Genomic DNA, 24,687 nt, shown 5'->3' on the forward strand with positions numbered 1-24,687 from the left:
ATGTGGAAAATTTCTGATCGGAATCAACGCCCGGGGGCACGTTAGGTTGTAAATTGCAAAAGGAGCTTTCAACATCAAAATGTACCTTTGCCGAGGTATGGGTTTCATTGCAGATTTGATATCTCGGTTTTCTGTCTCCGACAGGCGAGAAATGGTGGGCGAACGGACATCAAATCCTTAATTTCTTCCCTCTAACGTTTCTAACCCTCAGATGGGACCTGCCCACCCCGGCCCCTCCCCCACCAAAATTAAGACGCCTTCCTGCCTTCTCTTCTAATGATTTCTCTATAGCATTTCCTCTCTCTACCCGTCCCGTCTATTGCTTCCGAGATAGAGATACGAGCGGAACACTCCTCTCTCGAATGGGTCCCATTAGAGAGGAGGAAATTAAGGATCCGAATTTGAGATCAGTCCTGTATTTCTTGGCAGTAAGTCCCACCAGATAAGACGCAGCCTCCTGCATAAATAGATTGCAAGACCTCTCCTCTCGACATTCCCTTGAATTTTCTTGCTGTGCAGTCACAAAACTTCACATAGAAATACTCACCGCAACGCGAAACTTCCAAAATGACGACCATTCAAGGTACTCCGCCCGCTGCGAATGACAATCTAGTGTCCCCTTCACCAGTGCCGCCGCCGTCCCCCAACAAGAACAAGCCGATCATCAGCCACTGTCTCATATTTTCCGTGCCCACTTTTCTCGCCTTCCTCACGATCACCTTCTTGGCAATACCCGCTTTAATGCCGTCAGAGTTCAGGCGCATCCCAGGCTCTTCGCTTTCGTCCCTCAATATCTCCACCTCCCACATCACCGCCCAATGGAACATCATCTCTCCGTCAAGAATCCCAGTAAGCTCATCCCCATCAAGTACACTTGCATAGAAACTCCTCTTGAGCTTCAGTAGCAAACTCGCTCTCTCTCGTCCCTTCTGCATTTCGGCCTTCACTCAGGGCCCCTGCAACATCACCACGGTCCGAGCAGAGGCCTTGTCGATGCCGTCAATTGTTAATGACTTGGGCATTAAGGGCCTGGTGTGCTTGTTGAAGGGCGGGGTGGTGACCATCAATGTGGTGGCGGAAGCCAAGCAGAGGCTACACTTGCATCTGTGGCTGTGGTTGCCCGTGTTCAATGTGTACTTCTTGTTAGAAATTAAACCAAATTCATCAGTACAAATGATTGTTTGGTACCCGCATTGAAAAATAGTCATAATTGCAGCGTTATCTTTAATAAGTATGTTCGTCATTATGTATAATGAGCCTATTTCTATTTCTAGGTGTAATGATTATTTTTAGAAATAGTGATTGTTTTTGGAGATAATATGAAATATGGTGATTGTTTTGTTAGTTTTGAGATCTTAAGCGGAACGCTAGCTTTTTCTACTAGGAAGAGTAAATGTCATGTAACAAGTCTATAAATAAGGGAGCATTGTAATTAATTTTTGTTGAAGTGAAACAAATCTACAGGCCTATTTATCTTATTCTCTTCCATGTGTGAGTTGTGAGTGTTTCACCTTCAAATTACTTTCATCGAAGCTGTATTAGAGCTTACGGTTTGTGATCATGGTGTTAACAAACAATCAACTTCCTCTTCAATACCCCCGTCTTACCAAAGACAACTATGATAACTGGGCCGTTAGAATGAAAGCTCTACTCTATGCCTGCGGTGTGTAGGAACTTGTCAACACTGGCTATGATGAGCTAGAGGATGAAGCTACCTTGAACCAAAACCAGAGGAATGCCTCAAAGAAGGTTCGTTCAAAAGATCAATATGCCCTATCAATCATCTATCAAGTTTTGATGATTCTATGTTCGAAAAGTTTCGAATGTTGCTACTACTAAGGAGGCATTGGAGATTCTTCACAACACACATCAAGGAGTACAAAAAGTTCAGAAGATTCACCTAACCTTGAGAGATGAATTCAAGGTAATTCATATGAAAGAATCTGAATCTATTGTTGATTATTTCATAAGAGTTTTGGCGATTGTCATGCAATTTGGTTAAGAAGACTACTCAAGGATATTCTTATGGAGTAGAAGAAAGCAACTGAGATTTTTGTTGATGATGTTTTTGCTATTACATTGGCAAAAAAATCTAGTTTTTCATGAACGAAGCAAACATATTGATATTCGATATCACTTCATTTGAGAACAAGTTAAGGAGAATGAGGTTGAAGTGTTGCATTTGAAAATGAGAGATCAAGTAGCAAACATTTTTACCAAACCTCTCAAAATCGATGCTTTCCGAAAGTTCAAGAGCATGCTTTGAATGATTGATGGAAGAGAATTTGGTTTTAGGGGGAGTGTTAGAAATTAAACCAAATTCATCGGTACAAATAATTGTTTGGTACCCGCATTGAAAAAAGAGTCATAACCGTAGTGTTATCTTTAATAAGTCTGTTCGTCATTATCTATAATGAGTTTATTCCTATTTCTAGGTGTAGTGATTATTTTTAGAAATAGTTATTGTATATGTTAATTGTTTTGCTAGTTTTTAGATCTTATCCGGAATGCTAGCTTTTTCTACTATGAAGAGTAAAGGTCATATAACAAGTCTATAAATAGGGAAGTCTTGTAATAATTCTTTTTTAAAGTAACACAAATCTATAGGCCTATTTATCTTCTTCTCTTCTATGTGTGAGTGTGAGCATTTCTCTTTCAAATTACTTTCATTACTTCTCATGCATGGACATCACCTTTATAGCTTTGAACAAAAGCAAGGAAGGCAGTGATTGGATGATCCTCGGTAGAACCCCGCAATGCAATCCCGACATCTTCACTGTACTCTGGTAAGAAAACTCATGCAAAAATTACACAACAAAACCCAAATTCACGAAAGGAATGCAATTAAGTCCTAAACTTTTCATTTGATTCAATTAAATCCTAAATCTTTATCAAAGGATGCACTTAAATCCTAAATTGTTCACTTTATGAATTGCAAATTTTTTATATAAAAATTTGGGACTTAAATGATTGAAAGATTTACGAATCAATTTAACTTTTGGTAGAGGTTATGGACTTGATTAAATTATTGAAAGGTTTATAACTTAGTTGCATTATTTAGGACTTGGGTGCAATTTTCTTGGAAAACTACAAGATACTGCTTAGTTTTGAAGAATGAAATGGATTTGTTGTGGTGTTGCTATTGATGTATTAATTTGGTTCACTCTCTGGGAACATGTTCTACTTTCATGTGCTTGAAGTTGTCCAAGATAGGGAAAAGACCACCATAAACCTCTAACTTTGCCCAAAGTGACAAATTTACCCCAAATTTTTTTTGTGACATGAAAAACCTAAAAATTTTCAAACTGTGACACATTTATCCCATCAAGGGCATTTTTGTCTTATTTTTCTGTTTTTCCTTTTTCTTTTATTTATTATTTATTTTTTTCTTCTTCTTCCCTCCTCCGCTGGCCATGGCGAGCGGGCGGGGGAAGCCGCGCTACGATGAGAGTTGCCATCGTCGGCATCAAGTGAGGGTCACCCTCGCCCGGGCCAGCTAGGGCCGCTCTTTCGGCGTCGGGCGAGGGCGGTCCTTAGCTGGGTCAGGCGAGGGCCTCCCTTGCCAGATCTAGTGAGGGCAGCCCTCGCTTGACGTCGGCAAGGGCACCCCTTGTTAGATCCGGCGAGGGTCGTTCTCCGTAGCCGCGAGGGCTCGGCGAGGGTGCGAGAGAGGCCCTCGCCCAACCCGAGTCGAGGGCGGCCCTAGCTAGCCCAGCAAGGGCCTCCCTCACGCTCTAGCCCGGATCTAGCGAGGGCGCGAGGGAGGCCCTTGCCTGACGCTGGAGAGGGCAGCCCTCGCAGACACCAGCTTCCCCCGCCGACTCGCCATGGCCGACGGAGGGAAGAGAGAAGAAAAAAAATTAAAAAGTAAAAAGACGAAAATGCCCTATAGTTTTGGGGTAAATGTGTCGCGATAGAAGTTCGGGGTTTTTTGTATCATAAATAAAAGTTTGGGGTAAATGTATTACGGTTGGCAAAGTTCAGGGTTTTTCACGTCACAAAAAAAAGTTTAGGGTTTTTCATGGTTTTTCCCTCCAAGATATTAACCTTTAATACCATGTATCCTGTAATTGTCTGTCTAGCGAGTTGATCTTTCCCTCTGCCATACACACGTCTCCCGAAATAATACAATTTTCACTTTGAAATTGCAGAGGATGGAGGCCCCATGTGGGAGTTCGACAAGTGAATCCACAGTAGGGGTGAGCGGTTCCCGGTTCCGATTCGGTTCCGTCGAAACCCGGAACCTACCCTGGCATACTGAGTTCCTCAATTTTGGAACCCGGAACCTACCCGTCAAAACTAAGAACTTGGAACCTACCCCTGCATTATTACAGTTCCGTGGTTTCGGTTGCCCAAACAGGTTCTCTTTTTCTTTTTTCTTTTTTCATTTTCACAGGATTAAAACAGCGCCACAACATGATCAATCATTGTTCAGAAAACTCTTGATACCCGCAAGGTTATGAACTAATTGAAGCTTCATTCATGAAGCAATACATAAAACAGGGAATAGCATGCACAAAATCAATTGTCGATTGTTTTTTCCCATCTTTTTATCACTTATCTCTCTGGTACAACTTGCATATTTGTACATGGCGATCTCAGAAAACCAAACAGATTCAATGAAACAGAACCACACCCAAATTCAGCCCGACCACATCCAAACAAACAACCAACCGACGCTCAACGAATGGGCTATTCCCAACAATCACAAGCGATGCCGAACGAAAGAGGGTCGTCGAAATTCGCAAGAAAAATCAAATCTTTGCGCTCTTGGCTTACTCATCTCGTCAGGAGTCAAGAACTGGCGGCGACTCGTGGGCTTGCCCTTGAACTTTCCCCTCCCCATGGCTCAGAGACGCGCTTCCCGACTTGCAGAACACGATTCGGGCACGTAAGAGAAGATCGACCCAGATCTGTAAGGAGACGATCGGCCTTGTTCTCGACACGATTGGGTGGTTATCGTTTCGCAAGGAACAAGAATCTTCCGCAGAAGAGCCAAAGAGAGATGGAGCTGAATCGATTCCTTCATCCCCCTTTTCACCTCCCCCATTATCTCCGAATCGGAACCCGAACAGGAAAAACCAAATACACTTGTTTTCCACGGTTCCTATATAAAAAATAAGAGAATAAATTCGTAGTCAATAAGTCAAGGGCAAGCACGCGGCAACGGTGGAGCGACAACGACGAAGACACGAGTCTCACAGCACCAATAGTGGCACGGACGGCGCGGCGAAGACGGCGGCGGTCGCGGCGAAACCCACGGCCAAGGGGAGAAGAGCTCGGTTCTGGCGGAGGTGGTGGCGGTTCGGAGTAACGACGGCCTGGACGGCCTAGAGAGCGGCGGCAAGAGGTGGTCGCGGTGGCTTGGGACGGCGGCGGTGGCTCATGGCGGCGAGGGGCGGCGCGGATGGCACGACAGCTCGTCGAACCCAACGATGAGACGGCTTGTCGGACGAGCGGTGGGTGGTGGTGGTTCGGTGGCCAAGAGGCGGTGGTGAGTAGGGTGTGGGGTGGCGATGTGGTGGTGGGTGAAGCAGCAACTAGCGAGAAGAAGGAGGAAGAAGAAGAAGAAGAGGAGAAGGAGGGTGGGGTTTGGCCGAGAGAGGGGGAAAGAGAAGAGAAAGAGAGAGAGAGAAGAAAAGAAAAAAGTAGGGGGCAAGAAGTGACGTGAGGAGAGGAAAAAGGGGAGAAAAGAAAGAGAGAGAGAGAAAAAGAAAGGAGAAGGGGAAGAATCGGCGGGAGGAAGGGAAATCACGTGGGGGAAAGTGACTTGCTAGATTTTATTTTATTTTTAAATTCTGACCGGTTCCGGTTACGATTTCCTTAGGAACCGGAACCGGAACCGGGAACGCCGGTTCCTAGAAAAATGGAACCGGGAACCGGAACCGGTCTCTTAAGAACCGGGTCCAGTTCGGTTCTCCAGTTCCCGGTTCTACCCGGGAACCGTGCTCACCCCTAATCCACAGTGATATATTTTTGCTTTCTTCCTCTTTTGTGCTCTTTTGTACCCCTCTGCTAGCGTACTTACTGTTTAACAAGATAGGGACTTTGCCCGAAGCTGAGAACGTCGTCGCTTCAACCCGTTTCGCTTCAGCCCATTTGATCATTTAAATAAGTTCATCATGATGCACGTAGCTCTTGCTTAAAGCTCGCTCTGCTGTGATCTTTTGATGTTACTTTCGACTCTTTGAATTTGCTGGGGGATCTACGGCTGGATTGAGTCTATTTGAAAGTGGGGATTTTATGTGATTGAATTTTCTCGTGCATGATGATAATTCATTAGGGCAAATATGAAGTTAGAACGTTATATGTATGTAGCTGACTTGATTATTACTCAATCCAATCCAAGCATGGCTAGAGGAGAATCAATATGTTAAGTCGTTGATTAATGGTTATTTGGGACTTGAGGCTTTTTAGAGTGACTAACTAGAGTTTTAATATTTGATATTTATAATAATAAGTATAAGGGGATGGACATATGATGAAAAGCACATAAGATTAGAAGGATCAAGAATTTTCATTATTTCTTAGATTCATGGACCCAATTCAATGTAATGGGATCTTTTGTTCGCATTTTTTCCACCAAAAACATTGTATATTATATAATAACTCATGTCACGCCACATCTTTCTTCGGCTCTTCTGTTACGGTAATGACTAAACTTTTTAATATCAAGTTATACAAAGAAGAAGAAGAAGAAGAAGAGGAAGAGGAAGAAGAAGACGAGGAAGAAGACGAGGAGGAGGAGGAAGAAGAAGAAGAAGAAGAAGAAGAAGAAGAAGAAGCTGGTCCGTTCATTAAAATATGGGTTTGCTATATTCTTGATATTTTTGAAGTCCCTGTAGACATTGGGACCAAGTACTGGTGGTGAACTGGCAGAGGGTGCTCTCTATCGTTACGTTGCCTTCTTTCACAGACTTGATTGGCTTTTAAATCGGGAAGTCGAATTTGCTTTAGTTGATTGCTGAGGTGAATGGCCGTATTTACATTTTTATCTTTGCACCAGTAGCCGACAGTAGTTGTGGAATACTTTGTTAAAGGGTGACCACTCTAAGTCTATGCCTATTATTTTGCCTCCCAGTTGGCTTAGAAATCACCAAAATTTCCCTGCCTTGACTTGACCTCCTACTAATGCTACTGCTTCATCTGTGTTTACTCAGTCATGCTCAAGCATTTTACCTCTTTGGTAATCTCATTGTTCTTTGTCACAGTCTTTACTGTGCGATCCCAATCCAAACTCTCCTGCAAACTCTGAAGCTGCTCGAATGTTCAGTGAGAACAAGCATGAACGCAACCGAAGAGTAAAGGAGATTGTGGAGCAGAGCTGGACTGCCGATTAATGCCCATCTGGGGGGGACCAGTAAAGTAGGTCAAGTTTGGGGGTTTCATCTGCTGATTGTAATCCACAATCCAAACAAGGGCTGTGTAACTTGTATCCTGTAGTGAAACGCCACGCTCAAATGCTTTTCATGTCATAATCGGGCGGACTTTTAACTCTGTAAAAGGTAGAGTTGAACTATCAGCAAACGATTGGTGTAAAAATTAATGTAATATGGGCTTGTTGGATTGTGGATGTAGTTCAAAGTATTACTTTGGCAATATTGCTTAGGTTAAGAAAAGGATGATTCTCCGGTTGAAGCATCAGCAAGCCTCCTTCTCCGGCTTGGAACTTTTAACGTCCATGCAGTAGCCATAAAGGTAGGCCAAGTTCAGTGTTCACTTTAGGTGAGTGAGCTTTTTAGACTGAGTCTGCTTAGCTATGTTTGGATCAGCTTACATCTGAAATGATCTTGATACATCAGGAATATATATACGCCTAATATGAGCGTTTGGTTGTCGGACGAAAAGAAGAGATTCAGGAGGACGTTCTTATGCTCCTGTACTTGGAACAAGTTTCAGAAACCATGCGACCAGCAGTGGTGAGAATTTTCACTAAGAAACGAGCAATACCAGCGCAATTGAAGATAAATTGTCTTTTGCGAATTTCGGTGTCTCTGAAGGACTTGAAGTTAGCGGAATTAATACCTACTAGTTCTCTAATCTTGGTCGTGGGCTTTGGTTTTAGACTCATTGGTTGATGATTCTGTTACCGGGGAAATTAGAGCGGATTCATCACCCAGTCACTAAAGAAGTATGGACATCATGATCCAGATGTTTTTAGTTTCCTCTTCTCGGTCCTGAAACCAGATTCGAGACAACTGCATCAGATCCGGGTAGCCGGTCCCATCATTATTTTTGACAAAATCATAGGGTCGACAAGTACATAGGTTTAGGTGCAAAGAAGTGCGGAGGACATGTCGATTTTGATAACCACACATGTGCAGGGCAGGCACAACCACCCGCTTCCAATGTCGGCCACTGCCGTGGCTTCTCCACCACCTCAGCGGCAGCTTCCATGCTGTTGTCCGGCTCCTCAAGCTCACAGCCATGGACATGTCACGGCCACCCCTAGCGTGGCCAGCCTTCATGGATTTGACAACCCATCCGCTTTGGCGCCCTCTCAAGTCGATCATGGGTAGCGGCGGTAGTAGTGGAGCTGCAGTAGCTATAGGAAATCATCATCAGGGTGTCGGAGGCAAAAACAACAAGAAAAGCGTCCAAAAAAACTTGTAAATTCATTGTATTTGCGTCAATTTAATCCTAAGCTTTTTTTGACTTGGTAGCAATTGAGCTCTAAACATTTTAATGTTGCCAATTTTGTCATAAACCTTTTGAATTAGTACCAACTTAGTGTTTAACATTTTGACTTGATGCCAATTCAACATTTCAGCTAATTTTGGCCAGATACTGCTAACATGGACACTAGTTGACTTACGTAAGACCGTCAACACTAACGTGGATAATTTTTAAAATTTTTATATTCTTTATTATTTTATTAGTAAAAATTATTCATGTCAACGTTGGGGTGTCATGTAAACCGGTTGGCATTCACATTAGCAATATTTGGTCAAAATTAGCTGGAATAATTATATTGACATAAAATTAAAATGTTTAGGACTAAATTGATACTAGTTCAAAAGGTTAATGACTAATTTACCACCATTAAAAGGTTTAGGACTTTTTTTACGCAACAACTTCAGCCAAAAAAATTTGAGGTTGAGCACCGAACTCTTTGCGAAAGCCTCTTCTCTACACCAGCAAGCGTTACAAGCAAACAAGCGAGCTTCAAGGTTTTTATTTTTGGTCGGAAGCATGCCTCGAATTCGAACGCCTAAGCGTTTGCAACTCTATTGTTTGCAGGCTTGCCTATGCTTTTCTTAATAAAGCCTCTCATTTGCCAACTTCTTTTAGAAATTTACTAGTACGATATTAATTTTTTTTGGGAAACAGGACGGTAGAATTGTCCCACTTACATATTACTCAAAAATACTAGCATACCGGTTTATCGCGAGCATTGTTTTTCTTTTTATTTGTGTAGAATTTAAATATGTATTTTAGTATAACCTGTCGTTTTTGTATCCTTTTTTTTTTTATATGAATCTTCCTCTTTTGAATAAAAAGAAGGACAAATTCTTAGTTCATTTACTATAAATATAGAACATAGGGGACTCGACAATGTATAGAAAATTCCTGTTTATTGTTGTCAGATGGTAGGAGGATATTCTATATGGAATCAACTACATTATCATAATACTCAAAGATTAATAAAAAAACTTTCAAGGAAATACTAAAAAAATTAGAATTTTCACTATTGCTTATTTGTAACTTTAAAGCTCACCAAAACTAATTTTTCCTTGTTGACCAAAACTCATGGTATCGAATGAGGCAAACACAAATTTTAGTTGGAAGCAAAATGAATGGAGAGTGCAAGAAAAGTAACATCTTGCAGGGAGAATGATCAATCCCTTGCAATTTAGAGTCATATGTGTCACTCTTAGAGGCATTCTGGATTATGGATTTTGCAATCCATTTATATGTCTCAATCTATTGAACTAAATTAATTATGTCTTATAGTGGGCATTTAGAATGAATAAATGAATTGTTTTGGTCCTAGAAGTTGGTTTTTGGTTGGTCATGTAGTGTTAAAAAAATAACAACAAACTAATTTGATCGAATTAAACACTACATATTATTTACTTGGTGATCACAATTAAATTGCCACAACTAATCCTTGAAATTTGGTCTAATATGCAATGTCATCCCTAGATTTTTAATTTGTTTGATTTAATTCCCGAATTACCAGTAAATGTTCAATATAGTCCAAAAATTATATAAAAATATTTAATGTTGTTCTTCAGTGAATTCAATTTAACAAAATTTGCTGATGTAACTTCCAATCCAATAAACTTAAATGATGGACAAAAAAAGGTCAGGCGTGGATTCCAAAATGATATTCATCCCAAATTAGGATATAATATTCTATGTCATAAAATAACAAAGGACATGTTAATGCCCTATTTCCATTTTATTTTTTTTCATTTTCTAAAGTAGATGGATAAAAATATAGACAAGTTGGCTCATCATTTTTAATGCCCCAGCTAAATATATAATGATCCAAGTAATCAAATAACATCTAATTTATTGTTTAAGTAAACAAAAGGATTATACTAAACATTTATCAATAGCTCAAGGACCACAAAGTGAACATATTAAAAGTCCATGGATGGCATTGTATATTGAACCAAAGTTCATGGACTATTTATGTCACTTTCCTTATGAGAAATAGGTAACACAATTTTGGCCATCCCATGTTAGTCTATAATTGTAATCATAAACATTTTCTTGTTAATTCTAAATATCCATATGATTATATAATATGCCATTTATTATCATGGCATAATTCAGATATATAATTGATAAATTTTAAAAAAAAATTCTTTACAGGTAGCTTTTTTTTTTTGGTTGAAATGGGAATATAATAGAAAGCACGAAAATCTAAGTACGGACAACCAATTGAAAGGGAGTGATCCATTACGACAAGCCTTTGCAAGCCAATTTGCGACCCGATTTGATTTCTTTTATAGGTAGTTTAGGTAGCCTACGATATCACAATTTGTTCATTCATTTTTATTTGTTACGGTATTTTACCTCAAGCAATATAAGAAATAACTTTCATATAAATTGGGCAATATATTTTTTTTTTTGATGACACAGGGAATCCCCGTACAACGGGCAACCGGCGAGGTAAATCGGGGTGACGCTAGCGGATGACTCACCACCACGACGTCACACTAAGATCCCGTGCGGCCAATGAGATTCGAACTTCTCTCCTTCTCACAAAGGATCATGGGAGCTTTATCCAACTGGGCCACTGTAGGCGGTGGTTAAATTGGGCAATACATTTCTCATGAATAATCTTCAACTTTGCAATAACATGATCTTTTATCAAGAACGTTCACATGAAGAAATTAGTTTTCATCACAATATCCATCTAAGGTGAAAGGTATGATTTTTTTCACTGAAAAAAAGAAAAACATAAGGTATAGATATCTCAATTATTGCAAGAGTTCTAGTTGTTGGATTAAAAACAAAAACATTATATATCCCTGGAGTATAATGCCATCACCTCGTTTGGCGTATATACTCACATCAGTCAATGGAGTAGCTTGATGATTAATTTGGACGGACAAAGAAAGGCAGTGAAACAGTGATGCAGGAAAACCTTAGTGTTTCTCGACGAAAAGAATTTGATATGGAAACCATAGATTAATTACATCTAGTTAGTAATTTAATTAAGTGTCGAAAATTAATATATTCGATGTTTAATAAGATTAACTACTTTTGGTAAACTTCACCAATTAAGATTTTATGGGAAAAAATAATTTGAGCTAACTTTTCTGTTCGACATTGACTTTATTGCTTAATTCAAGTAATAAAAATGAGGTCAGTCGGTTGATTCGACATCAATTTCATATGATACAAACTAAAAATATAATTTTTACGCTTTTCAAAAGCCAAAAGACTCATTGCCTTTTTCATTTTCATGCCAGAATTTAAAATATTTTTCAAACTTTGAAAATGAATGAAAGAATTATTTCTGGCGTTAATAGTTAGATATTTTTAATAGTTAAAGTTTTTCGGAATGATCAAGGATATCAAAGAGTGAAAAATAAATGTAGGTCATTATAAACACATTAGCAGTCTAGCATGCCAAAACCCAAAATAGATCTATGGCGAAGCATCAATTAAAATAAAATATGTGCTATCTTTGTGTTAAGAAAATAAGTGATCGAATAATAAAATAGATAAAAAAAAAAAATAATTTGGATATCAGATTTGTGTGATTTGTTCACGGGGAAAACAATGAAAAATATCACTATAAATTAAGGGATATAATAGGGATTACAATTATATTCAAGTCACTCAAATACTTTCAGTATATTTCAGCCCCAATTACACCCACTAACACACATAGTAATTAGTTCCATAATTTTTCACAAGACAATATATTCAATCTTGTAAAAGAGTCAAATAAAATCTTAAAAATGATTTTCTATTAGGAAAAAAAATAGAAAAACAAGATTTTCTATTGGCTATAAAGGAATCAAACAAGAAAGTTTTCCTCTGCACACCAGAAACGGTGCAACCATAAGTTTCCCAGAGAGAGAGAGAGAGAGAGAGAGAGAGAGAGAGAGAGAGAGAGAGAGAGAGAGAGAGAGAGAGAGTAGCCCATATATTCAGTAAAAAATGTTGACCAAATCACAATTGAAGTCAATTGGGGACCAGCTTGAGGTAGGAATTAATTTTCTTTTCTTAATTTCCTAAGAAAATTCAAAATCCTATATTCGGCAACATCCAATGTCTAACAAGGGCTTTCCAAATTAAGGAATCCATATCCATGGAAAATGACTCGGATATTCATGAGAATTGAGGAGCCCATATATTCAGTAAATAATGTTGAACAAATCACAGTAGAAGTCAATTGTGGACCGGCTTGAAGTAGGAATTAACTTTCTTTTCTTAATTTCCTAAGAAAATTCAAAATCCTATATTCGGCAACATCCAATGTCTAATGGGGCTTTCCAAATTAAGGAATCCATATCCATGGAAAATGACTCGGATATTCATGTGGATTGAGGACGTTTAGATCAGAATTGTTCACAGGCTCAAATTCGAGGCATATATCAATTCTTTGGAAGTACAAAATAACAATGATCCAATGACAAGGGGAAAAAAAAATAGAATAATGTATAGTGAGTTATAAACAGAGTTTGAAAAGGTCAAGCGCAATGAATTCCAATGATGATAAATGTGACCTACTTGAATTCACTCAATGACACATCTGCTTTACATGACCTCGCGGTCTTGTCCTTTGGCATATAGGTAAGCATTTCCTAGGAAATTCAATTCATTTCAAATTTATGTATATAATTTAGAAACGCCTTTTGCTAGTTTGCTTCAAAATTGGTGTTTGATTGGGAAAAAAAGCAATAGTTATCCCTAGAATTGAACCTTGATGGACAAAGTCTAAATGGAAAATGATGGCACAAGAAAATCATATTTGTTTCCTTAGGTTTTTGTACGGTCAACAATGGTCTTGCTTCACTTTTCCAAGTACCCCTCTCAGAGAGAGAGAGAGAGAGAGAGAGAGAGAGAGAGGGAGGGAGAGAAACTTGTCAACTTATTGTATACTGAAAATCTGGGTAAAAAAAAATCTTGTTAAAAACTTATCATGGGACAGCATCATTATTTTATTCGCTTGACCGTTATATTCTTGTTTTTACGTATAGTAGCTTTAGGCCTGGTGATAGTGACATTAAAATGGACGAGTTTTAAAACCTGTAATCTTGATGGACAAAAGTCAAGTGGAAAAAATGAATTTTGATGGACAAAGTCTTAAGTGGAAAACGGTGGCACGAGAGAATCATATTTGTTTCCTTAGGCTTTTGTACCGTGAAGAATGGGCTTGCTTCACTTTTCCAAGTACCCTCCTCCAAAAAAAAGAGAAAAAGAAAGAAAGAAAGAAGAGAAAGAGAGAGAGAGAGTTATCAACTTAATGGATACTGAAAATTTGGGGAAAAAAATCTTGTTAAAAATTTGTCGAGAGACCGCATCATTCTTTTATTCGCCATACCGTTCTATTCTTGTTTTTACATATAGTAGCTTTAGGCCTGGGGATAGTGAGATTAAAATGTACGAGTTCATCACGACAAGATTCTCAAAGGGCACGTTGATTTATTGCAATTCTAGTCATCCCTTTCACGATTTATTTTGGATAACTTCTAATGGCTAGCTCGTTGGGCGAAAAACCGGCTGGTCCCACACGTTCATTCATTTTATTGGAACTTCTTGCGTTACATAAAAATATATATATATATATATATATATATATATATATATATATTGAATCTCGAGAAGCGCGGACAGGTCCACAATTTTGTGGGGTCTCCATCGATTCACTTCACGTAATTTCTCGGCAAAACCAGAGTCGGCAAACTCCATCCTGTCTTGTTCAAAAAAAAAAAAAAAAAAACTCCATCCTGTCATTGTCAACGTGCATCAGGACCTGTCGGAGGTTTAATATTTTCTCGTCTCGGACCCCTCCCCGACGATTCCCCGCATTTCTCGCATGCCAAGGGTACAATTTGGAGAAAATATTCGTACGTCTTATGTAGCCAGCCTGGCAAACAAGAAGGCGGTCGCAACGCGACACGTGTCTCGTGGGACCCACGATTTCAGAGGCGCCCATTTTGAAAATTTTCCTGTACTGTAGCTTCTGGAGAGAGGGTTTTCAGTCGCGGGTTCTTTCTTTGCGCCTCTGTCTCTACCCTCGCTCTCTCTTCTCGACAAACTCCCTCTCCCTCTGCCCTCTCCTTTTCTGACCGCCGAAGCACCGCGAGCAACCGACGAACCAGGAGGATACAGGCGAGACGACCGCGAGCAACCGACCGGCATGCGACCTCCCTCTCTCGCCCTCTCTCTTCCGACCGACCGGCGTGCGACCTCCCCCTCTCTCTCGCCTTCCGGGCGTGCGACCACCCTCTTCCGACCGACCGGCGTACGACCTTCCTCTCTCTCGCCCTCCCTCTTCCGACCGGCGAACCACCGCGCCGCACCTCGCTCCGGTTCCGGCCCCAACTCGTCCGTCCTTACTCTTTCTCTCTACTCGCGTCTCTGTCTCGCCCTCCCTCTCTTCGACAGCGAACCACCGCGTGACCAGCGAACCACCGCGCCCCCTCTGGCTCAGTCCAGATCCAGACCGGCTTGTCCAGGTAATTTCTCGCTTTCTCTTTTCTCTCTTTCTCTCGTACGACGGGGTGACGGAAGGGATTTTATAGGAGTTCGATGCCCGAAATGTCATTAGTAGTATGCTTTTCGCCTGTAGTTTTTCTTTAATCTTGGGTCTGGCTATTCATCATGCCAGTAGGACATACTCCGAAAAGGCTCTAAAATGAGTGCTATTGTTGCAAATCATGGATAGTCCTTGAAAAGCCAGATCTGTTGTTCTTCCATATTGATGTTTATATGTATATTCCCCAATAACTTTGCTGAGATGCACGGCAAATGCATCGGTCTCAATTGATTATTGTCATGCAGTGTAGATTTTTATTGCTTCGAGATCATTTGGTCATATTTGTTTCCGTGTGTTTGCGATGCTTATGGTATAGACCTATGCGATCTCCTGATGATGATTTTTTTTTTTGTCGGATTTTAACTTTCTCTGTATTTAATCCAATCGCAGGATGTGGCAGTGAAGGTATTCTCGATGCAAGAATATTCAGAAGAATTGATAAATTCCCTTAGACAAGAGGTTTGTTTTCTTTTTTGTTTTACTATGTCTCATGAGTTCTCTTTGTTTCTAATATTATTCAGCCGAGGACATGCGAGGGTCGCTTAGACTTTTTAATTTGAATAAGGCATCTCTCGTAGGACATGCTATGCAGGCTATGTCTTGCTCTAAGCCTGTTGGCCTGTCCTTGACTTGTTAATTGAAATCATGAAAACTTCGTTATGATAGCGTTTAGTGATTGCTGGATGCGAGGTGGCTGGTTTAATTTTGATAAGGGCCTTCCTTGACAAAGTTGTAATTGCAGTTGATAGTCTAGATTCGGACTCGAGGCGGTGAGGGATAATGGGTTGGCCTTTTAGTTGATAATGAGCCCAAAAAGTGATCTATATTATCCCAGGATGTGACGAGTCAACATCGAGGTGCCAAATGACTCCATCTATGGTGTCACTTGCCCCTACATCTTCTGATTGTTCTTTTTTTTTTCTTTTTCCTTTTGCTGATAAGAACTACATAGTCAAGATGGTTTAGGAAGAACGTTCTGAAAACCGGTGTGATAAAGAGATGAAGTAAGATATACCAATATGTTCGAACGCATGCATTTATCTCTCTCTCTCTCTCTGCACTTGTATGACTAGCCCGTATTTTATTATTTTATAAAATTCTGAAGCCTTTTAATGAACAGAATTTTTGGTGCTTATTCTGTAGCAACTGGGATTTTTTTCCCCAAAGCACGGATATAGTTTATTGGCGTCGGCTCTATTAGTGATGGCATTGGCAATTTTAATTCAAGTGTTGTTCCACTAATACAGCAACGCAGCTTTTCCAGGACATGTGGTGATAGCAGGTTTTGATCTTTTTTTTTTTTTTCGCCAAAGGATTATGGATATTTTCTTTATATTTTCCATGCCTTGATCCATTGCATTATGATTAATTGTGTTGTCTTGGATAGATGTAATAGCATGTGGGTCTACGGAAGGATTATACCTTCTCGTTTTACTCAAAATGAGGAACTTTCTCATAGGACTTTGCGATTGTTATATGTCCATGCTCTCCCCCTCAGCATGCGTAGTACCATGCAGATTCTGAGAACCTCTTTTGATGTTGCCACAATTTTTCTCACTAGTACCATTAATATGACAGTTTTTTTTTGTCCTTGCAGGTGTCTCTTATGAAAAGACTTCGGCACCCCAATGTTTTGCTTTTCATGAGAGCAGTAACTTCACCTCAACGCCTCTGCATAGTCACAGAGTTTCTTCCACGGTACTTTCTCAATGCTTTTGAAAGCAGGCTTTTTGATTATATGGTGCATCATGTTAAAGTTTGTTGTAATGTCTGGTTTAGTGGTTTTCAGTGATTGTAATTTCTGTCAATATCCCGTCTCTATGGAACTAACAGTTGTTGTGTGTTGATGCAGTGGAAGTTTGTTTCACTTACTGCAGAGGAACACGGCCATGTTGGATTGGAGACACCGTGTTCATATGGCTCTGGATGTGGCAAGTATCTGCTTCTTATTTGTGTAACTTAATCCATTGCTTTCTAAGTGCAGTATTTAACATTTTGGTCACCTAAATGTTTATTTTTTTCATCTGTTTCTCAGTGAGCATTTGTTTTGCTCCTTTTTATACTGCCCTCTTTTTGTTCTTGTTGATATCTTTTACATGTACATTCAGCATGTAACCAAATTCATCTTCTTGTAGGTGCAGTGTTTCACATTTTGGTCACCTGAATGTTTTTTTTTTCATCTGTTTCCCTGTCAGCGTTTGTTTTGCTCATTTTTATATTGCTTTTGTTCTTGTTGATATCTTTTAAATGTACATTTTACTTCCATGCTGATAAAAATTTGAGACGAGTGTCTTGCACCTTAGCATTCCTAACTTCCTGAGACTGCTTGGCCCGTGAACTTTTGGCCTCCAGAGTTTGTCAGTTATTTGAATTCTACTATCTCTTGTATGTTATCTTGCTGCTTTTAACATGTAATTATTGAATTGGGTACTTTTCAGGCTAGGGGCATGAATTATCTGCATCATTACAATCCATCTACATTCATCGTGATTTGAAGTCCTTGAATCTCTTAGTTGACAAGAATTGGAATGTGAAGGTGTGGCTACAATTACAGAGTTCCGTCCTTCTGTTTCAAGATATATCCCTTTTTTTAGATGCAATATATGGGTTTTTGCTTATGAGCTCATTTATGATTTGCTAACATTGTAATTTAGGTGAGTGATTTTGGGCTATCACGTGTGAAATCTAAAGCATATCTCACAACAAAAACTGGGAAGGGAACGGTATGAAAATTTTACTTACTATTTCTTCAATAACTCTTATTAGTCGTCATTTGTAACTTTCCTCTTTAACTATCTGAAATTATAATTCTTGGCTGACTTGACCTGTGATCTCTCTCTCTCTCTCTCTCTTTCTCTAGCCTCAATGGATGGCACTGGAAGTTCTCCGTAATGAAGCCTCAGACGAGAAGTACGTTTTTCTCTGTTGAGTTTTATTTTGAAGACTACTACCTTTACTATCTAAAGATAGCTTTGGTATCCTTATTTACTTCTAATATTTCTCTGCATCTCCAGATCTGATGTGTCCAGTTATGGAGTGGTCTTATGGGAAATTGCCACCCAGAAGATCCCGTGGGATAATCTCAATGCAGTGCAAGTATTGTTTTTCCTTTCTGTCACCACATTCCATTTCGTCTGAAAAATGCACCTTTTGGATCAGTAAACAAGATCCATTGAAAAAGGCATTGTGGCATCTTGGATCTCTTTTTCACTTCTCTGTGGGTATGGACTTGGCAGGCTTTGTATTCTGTGACATTTTATGTGAACATGAAGGGGGGATGAATGACTATGCCCGATGTGCCGTCTTTTTCTCTCCCTTTTGTTTCTGTTAGGAATTACATGAAATCTATTATTCGGAATGCTTTGAACAATGCTTTACTCAGGATACTTGCAGGTAATTGGTGCTGTGGGGATTATGAATCCGCGGCTAGATATCCCTCATGATGTTGATCCACAGTGGGCATCTATAATTGAGAGCTGTTGGCACAGGTGCTTCTTCTCCTTTAGTGTTTATCAAGCCCTAAGTACACTAAACACAAGCATGGAGTCTGCAAAGGATAATTCATTCATCTTGGGTAGAAAATGGAGAAGCATTTTTCTGGTCACTGATGCAATAGAATTGGACACAGAAAACGATGCTCCATCTCCGATGAGCATTTGACATGTACCACTTGTAGTTAGGCAGTTTCATGACCTTTTTTTCTTCCGGCATAAGTTGATGTCATTCAGGAGCTTTTTTTTTTTCCCTTTTTGTGAGGACAAAAATTGTCAATTTGTTACAATTCGATACTGATGTGGGAACTGCATTTTCTCCTAACCAGTGATCCAAAGTGCTGACCAACATTCCAGGAAATACTGGAAAGATTCAAAGATTTGCAGAGACAGAATGCACTTCAATTCCAGGCTTTCTTCTCTGTTGCCGGCAACAGCACTCCAAGGGAAACGTGAACCATCCGGTGCATCAAGAGGATTTGTCTATTCATTACATTGGTGAACAGTCCAAGCAAACCTGGCTATTCGCCAGGAAGTTGATGTTGCCAACCAATCTCAACTCGGTCTGCTGCTTCTGGACCATGAAATTTGGCGACCAGATTTTTGGGACCTTTTGAGAGGATAGAATGTTTGTCCTTCGTTTGAGCAATTCAATTGCGGGTGGATCTAGGTTGATTGTATGTCGCCTTTGTTCATTTACCAGAAAAGTCACAAAGGATCTTGTAGATATGTTGTAAAGTGTTGTGGAGATCGGAGGCTGAGCACATTAGGCATTGCCATCCATTTGTTTGTGATACATTTATAGGGGAACATTAGATTCTCATCATAAAGCTGTACAAATCAAATTGACTTCGACAGCCCTTAGTGGTAAAACAGAGAGATTTGCAATGGTAACAGGGTTGTGCACTACTAAAGCTCAAGGCAGATTCTGCTTCTAAATCGCCGTTAGCCTAAGTTGTTCGCCCCATGGAAGTCCATCAATGAAGATATCCATACCTTTTGTATAGTCGTTAGCCGATTGTGCCAGGGGCTACTTCAACAAAATTTTACGTGCAATCAAAGGTCTTCAGTTTTCCAGAAAGTTTGATGCTTTAGTTTCTCGAATTAAATTCAGTCTAATGAGCTTGGACTTTAGGGTCGCCATCCAACTAGGCATCAACCCAACAACTCTTCCAAGCTTTGTATCGAAAATCGACCTCACATTATTGAGCATAGGCTTGTGGGTTTATGATTTTTTGTTCATCGAAATTGTACATGATTTTCATACCGTCCAAAATTCCCGGCATACATGGAAGGGCAAAAATGCAGGGCTGAACATTTGCAACCAAAATCGGCGAGTACAAACAATCTCCCAGAAAGCAAGTCATGTATCCCCAAAAGAAGCACGACTCATACAGCTTTTTGATCCTACTTGGACAACCTCAAAAAAATCACAAATCCCATTTTTCGTGCCACCAATTCTTTATCGAAGGAAGGAACGAATTGCAACAACAGCATCACCTTTATGCTCGCGTAAGGTCATTTCAGCCACCTTCCGATCCAGCTGTTTTCAGAATTTACCATACACTACTAGAAAGCTCAGGCCAGTGAGAATAAATGCGTTCAAGCACATGGCATAAGCTGACCTCCCTCAAGTTCATTAGCGATTATATCAACGTCAGCTGCATTGATCTTCACAGTAGCCAATTCTTTCTCCCTAGGGAACAATGGGCCACAAGTGAATTGTAAATGAGATGACAAATAACCGAAAAGAAATTTATGCATTGAGTACCTGTGAAACAGCACCAGAGATGCACAAGTTAACACAAGCCAGAAACTAGATGAAACGGTTCCCTGAGAAAGGGATGATAATGCATGGATTCATTTTCGCTATGGACAACCTTTGAGCCTAATAGTTGTAACGAGTACCAACCTCAACACATAGAAGATCTTACATCCTCCACAACTCAAATGTGGTAATGTGGTGTCAACCAAACTATATGATTGTAGTGCCATGGGAATTTCCATTTGTCAGAGGGCATGTTCCACTTGAAATGAAGGTGCACAATGAAACCATAAGCTGAAATTTTTTTATAAAGAAACATGAAGCATCTGTGCACACAATACTCCAATTACACACTCCACTGCATAGCAGACACTCAAAGCCACTTTCATCTCTATTTCTCTTTCAAGTAACTTTTCTCCTGCAAAGCCTATATGTGCCAGAATTGCTTTCATCTCTATTCCAAAAATGCTTGCTAGCTTCTTGATTGTGTTTGCTCGCTGAAAAACTAAAAGCAAACGACCCCTTTGATTTGCATAACTAAATACTCGGACAGGAGAGACCACATAGCCATGTAAGCAAAAGGCCAAATTTAAAGAAGATTAAAGCGAAAGATCAACTCCACAAAATCCTTTGTCATGGGGAGAGATTAAACTCTTCAAGAAGCCAGCAAGTTGGTTGTTATTGTTAACACTCCTTCCAACCTAATTCAGTTTTGCTATCAAGCCATGTATTCTCTGAATGTTGCCAACTTTGCAGAGGGAAAGAACTTGCTTCTGTTTTGACAACTTCACCTCTATTTTACCTTCAAGTACTCTCTCTAATAAAATAACAGTCAAATTCGGCATGTTTTCCTTGAATATGAAAGCAGGCAATTTCCATGAGACATAAAGCCAATCAAAGGAGTGTATGAAGTAACCAACAACTTGGGTCTAAATCTCTCAGACTTTTCGAGTCACTATCATTACTATTTTATACCCTGCCTCATAAGTTGATAAGGATACAAATGATTGTCTCCCACTAGGCTACTATACCAAAAAAATTGCCCAGAACCCAAATTAAATACTTAACAATTGGTTGATAGACAAGTGCACAAATCCTACATTGTTAGCATCACATCTGTCAAACTTTTGGATTTCACTACTTTTTGGTTAAAAAAAAAATTACCACACTCTAAAGTTCCCTGCAGGTTTAAGATTAGTTCCACAACTAGCTAATGAGGTTTCATAAAATTCTACATGAACGTACTTTATGAGAAGTGAGAAAAATTGTGGCAACATCAAAAGAGGTTCTCAGAATCTGCATGGTACTACGCACGCTGAGGGGGAGAGCATGGACATATAACAATCGCAAAGTCCTATGAGAAAGTTCCTCATTTTGAGTAAAACGAGAAGGTATAATCCTTCCGTAGACCCACATGCTATTACATCTATCCAAGACAACACAATTAATCATAATGCAATGGATCAAGGCATGGAAAATATAAAGAAAAATATCCATAATCCTTTGGCGAAAAAAAAAAAGATCAAAACCTGCTGTCACCACATGTCCGGAAAAGTTTGTGTTGCTGTATTAGTGGAACAACACTTGAATTAAAATTGCCAATGCCATCACTAATAGAGCCGACGCCAATAAACTATATCCATGCTTTGGGGAAAAAATCCCAGTTGCTACAGAATAAGCACCAAAAATTCTGTTCATTAAAAGGCTTCAGAATTTTATAAAATAATAAAATACGGGCTAGTCATACAAGTGCAGAGAGAGAGAGAGAGAGAGAGATAAATGCATGCAGTTCGAACATATTGGTATATCTTACTTCATCTCTTTATCACACTGGTTTTCAGAACGTTCTTCCTAAACCATCTTGACTATGTAGTTCTTATCAGCAAAAGGAAAAAGAAAAAAAAGAACAATCAGAAGATGTAGGGGCAAGTGACACCATAGATGGAGTCATTTGGCACCTCGATGTTGACTCGTCACATCCTGGGATAATATAGATCACTTTTTGGGCTCATTATCAACTAAAAGGCCAACCCATTATCCCTCTTTGCCTCAGTCTGAATCTAGACTATCAGTTTGCAATTACAACCTGTCAAGGAAGGCCCTTATCAAAATTAAACCAGCCACCTCGCATCCAGCAATCACTAAACGCTATCATAACGAAGTTTTCATGATTTCAATTAACAAGTCAAGGACAGGCCAACAGGCTTAGAGCAAGACATAGCCTGCATAGCATGTCCTACGAGAGATGCCTTATTCAAATTAAAAAGTCTAAGCGACCCTCAAAGCATGTCTGGCTGAATAATATTAGAAACAAAGAGAACTCATGAGACATAGTAAAACAAAAAAGAAAACAAACCTCTTGTCTAAGGGAATTTATCAATTCTTTTGAATATTCTTGCATCGAGAATACCTTCACTGCCACATCCTGCGATTGGATTAAATACAGAGAAAGTTAAAATCCGACAAAAAAAAAAAAATCATCATCAGGAGATCGCATAGGTCTATACCATAAGCATCGCAAACACACGGAAACAAATATGACCAAATGATCTCGAAGCAATAAAAATCTACACTGCATGACAATAATCAATTGAGACTCGGATGCATTTGCCGTGCATCTCAGCAAAGTTATTGGGGAATATACATATAAACATCAATATGGAAGAACAACAGATCTGGCTTTTCAAGGACTATCCATGATTTGCAACAATAGCACTCATTTTAGAGCCTTTTCGGAGTATGTCCTACTGGCATGATGAATAGCCAGACCCAAGATTAAAGAAAAACTACAGGCGAAAAGCATACTACTAATGACATTTTAGGCATCGCTGAACTCCTATAAAATCCCTTCCGTCACCCCGTCGTACAGAGAGAAAGAGAGAAAAGAGAAAGCGAGAAATTACCTGGACAAGCCGGTGCCGGATCTGGAGCCAGAGGGGGCGCGGTGGTTCGCTGGTCACGCGGTGGTTCGCTGTCGAAGAGAGGGAGGGCAGACAGAGACGCGAGTAGAGAGAAAGAGTAAGGACGGACGAGTTGGGGCCGGAACCGGAGCCAGAGGTGCGGCGCGGTGGTTCGCCGGTCGGAAAGAGGGAGGGCAGAGAGAGAGGAAGGTCGTACGCCGGTCGGTCGGAAAGAGGGTGGTCGCACGCCGGAAGGCAGAGAGAGAGGGGGAGGTCGCACGCCGGTCGGTCGGAAAGAGAGAGGGCAGAGAGAGGGAGGTCGCATGCCGGTCGGTTGCTCGCGGTCGTCTCGCCGGTCGGTCCTCCTGGTTCGTCGGTTGCTCGCGGTGCTTCGGCGGTCAGAAAAGGAGAGGGCAGAGGGAGAGGGAGTTCGTCGGGGAGAGAGAGCGAGGGTAGAGACAGAGGCGCAAAGAAAGAACCCGCGACTGAAAACCCCTCTCCGAAGCTACAGTACAGGAAAATTTTCAAAATGGGCGCCTCTGAAATCGTGGGTCCCACGAGACACGTGTCGCGTTGCGACCGCCTTCTTGTTTGCCAGGCTGGCTACATAAGACGTACCCAATATTTTCTCTACAATTTGGCCCCGTATAAACTGCCGATCTTCCCTCCCAAGGACCCCCGCAAAACAGAAGAAAGCACTCCATACTATAGTCAACCCCAATGGCAAGCCTCCCTGCCATTCCACCCACTGAGAATAATAATCCGCCGTCACCTCCACCATTTCCGCCGGTGGTGGTGGCGCTGTCATCTCCACCAGTTCCTGCGGCGGCACCACCACCGGCCCCTGATGGGTACGAGCCAATCGTTGGCCACTGTATCGCATTTGCCGTACCCACTGTTCTCGGCTTCCTCATGCTCATCTTCCTAGGTATACCTGCTGTAATGCCGCCGGAGTTCGGTCTCGACCCAGGCTCTTCACTTTCGTCCCACAATATCTCCACCTCCGACGTCACCACCAGATGGAACATGGCTCTCTCCATCAAGAATCCCAGTACGCTCATTGCCGTCAAGTACATCGACATGAAGCTCCTCTTGAGCTTCGGAGGCGAACTCTCTCTCTCTTGTCCCTCCCACATTCCAGCCTTCACTCAAGGCCCCTGCAACATCACCACAGTCCGAGCAAAGGCCCTATCGGTGCTGCTGATCATCAATGACTTGGGCATTAAGGACCTAGTGCACTCTTTGCAGGGCGGGGTGGTGACCATCGACGTGGTCGTGAAAGCCAAGCGAAGGCTGCAC

At 40.6% G+C, this 24,687-nt stretch overlaps 2 protein-coding genes and 1 pseudogene across 2 annotated transcripts; 2 read left to right on the forward strand and 1 right to left on the reverse strand.

The window, feature by feature from the left end:
* Positions 1-993: 993 nt before the first annotated feature.
* On the forward strand, positions 994-7,340 carry LOC120291715. Its single transcript, XM_039309414.1, has 3 exons — positions 994-1,167; positions 1,672-1,749; positions 7,212-7,340. Exons 1-3 carry the CDS (start codon positions 994-996, stop codon positions 7,338-7,340), a joined length of 381 nt encoding a protein of 126 aa, XP_039165348.1.
* Positions 7,341-8,316: 976 nt separating this feature from the next.
* Positions 8,317-19,617, forward strand: LOC108955501 (annotated as a pseudogene).
* A 2,437-nt stretch (positions 19,618-22,054) lies between these two features.
* LOC120291716 lies at positions 22,055-24,308 on the reverse strand. The gene is made up of 4 exons (XM_039309415.1): positions 24,007-24,308; positions 23,392-23,893; positions 22,845-22,913; positions 22,055-22,155 (listed from the first exon to the last, which is right to left on the reverse strand). The coding sequence occupies exons 1-4, from the start codon at positions 24,306-24,308 to the stop codon at positions 22,099-22,101; spliced, it is 930 nt and encodes a 309-aa protein (XP_039165349.1). The 3' UTR covers positions 22,055-22,098.
* Between the last annotated feature and the right edge of the window lie 379 nt (positions 24,309-24,687).

This window comes from Eucalyptus grandis, chromosome 3 (assembly GCF_016545825.1).
Source record: "Eucalyptus grandis isolate ANBG69807.140 chromosome 3, ASM1654582v1, whole genome shotgun sequence".
Lineage (NCBI taxonomy): Eukaryota > Viridiplantae > Streptophyta > Magnoliopsida > Myrtales > Myrtaceae > Eucalyptus > Eucalyptus grandis.

Bases quoted from the DNA above. Each gene is read 5' to 3' on its own strand.
- LOC120291715 (XM_039309414.1), top strand. From the start codon at position 994: ATGCCGTCAATTGTTAATGACTTGGGCATTAAGGGCCTGGTGTGCTTG. The intron at 1,168-1,671 runs GTACAAATGATT...TGCGGTGTGTAG, and splicing joins AAATTAAACCAAATTCATCA to GAACTTGTCAACACTGGCTA. The intron at 1,750-7,211 runs GTTCGTTCAAAA...TCTTTGTCACAG, and splicing joins AGAGGAATGCCTCAAAGAAG to TCTTTACTGTGCGATCCCAA.
- LOC120291716 (XM_039309415.1), bottom strand. From the start codon at position 24,308: ATGAGCATGAGGAAGCCGAGAACAGTGGGTACGGCAAATGCGATACAG. The intron at 23,894-24,006 runs GTACGTCTTATG...CCTGTACTGTAG, and splicing joins AATTGTAGAGAAAATATTGG to CTTCGGAGAGGGGTTTTCAG. The intron at 22,914-23,391 runs GTAATTTCTCGC...ATCCAATCGCAG, and splicing joins TCCGGCACCGGCTTGTCCAG to GATGTGGCAGTGAAGGTATT.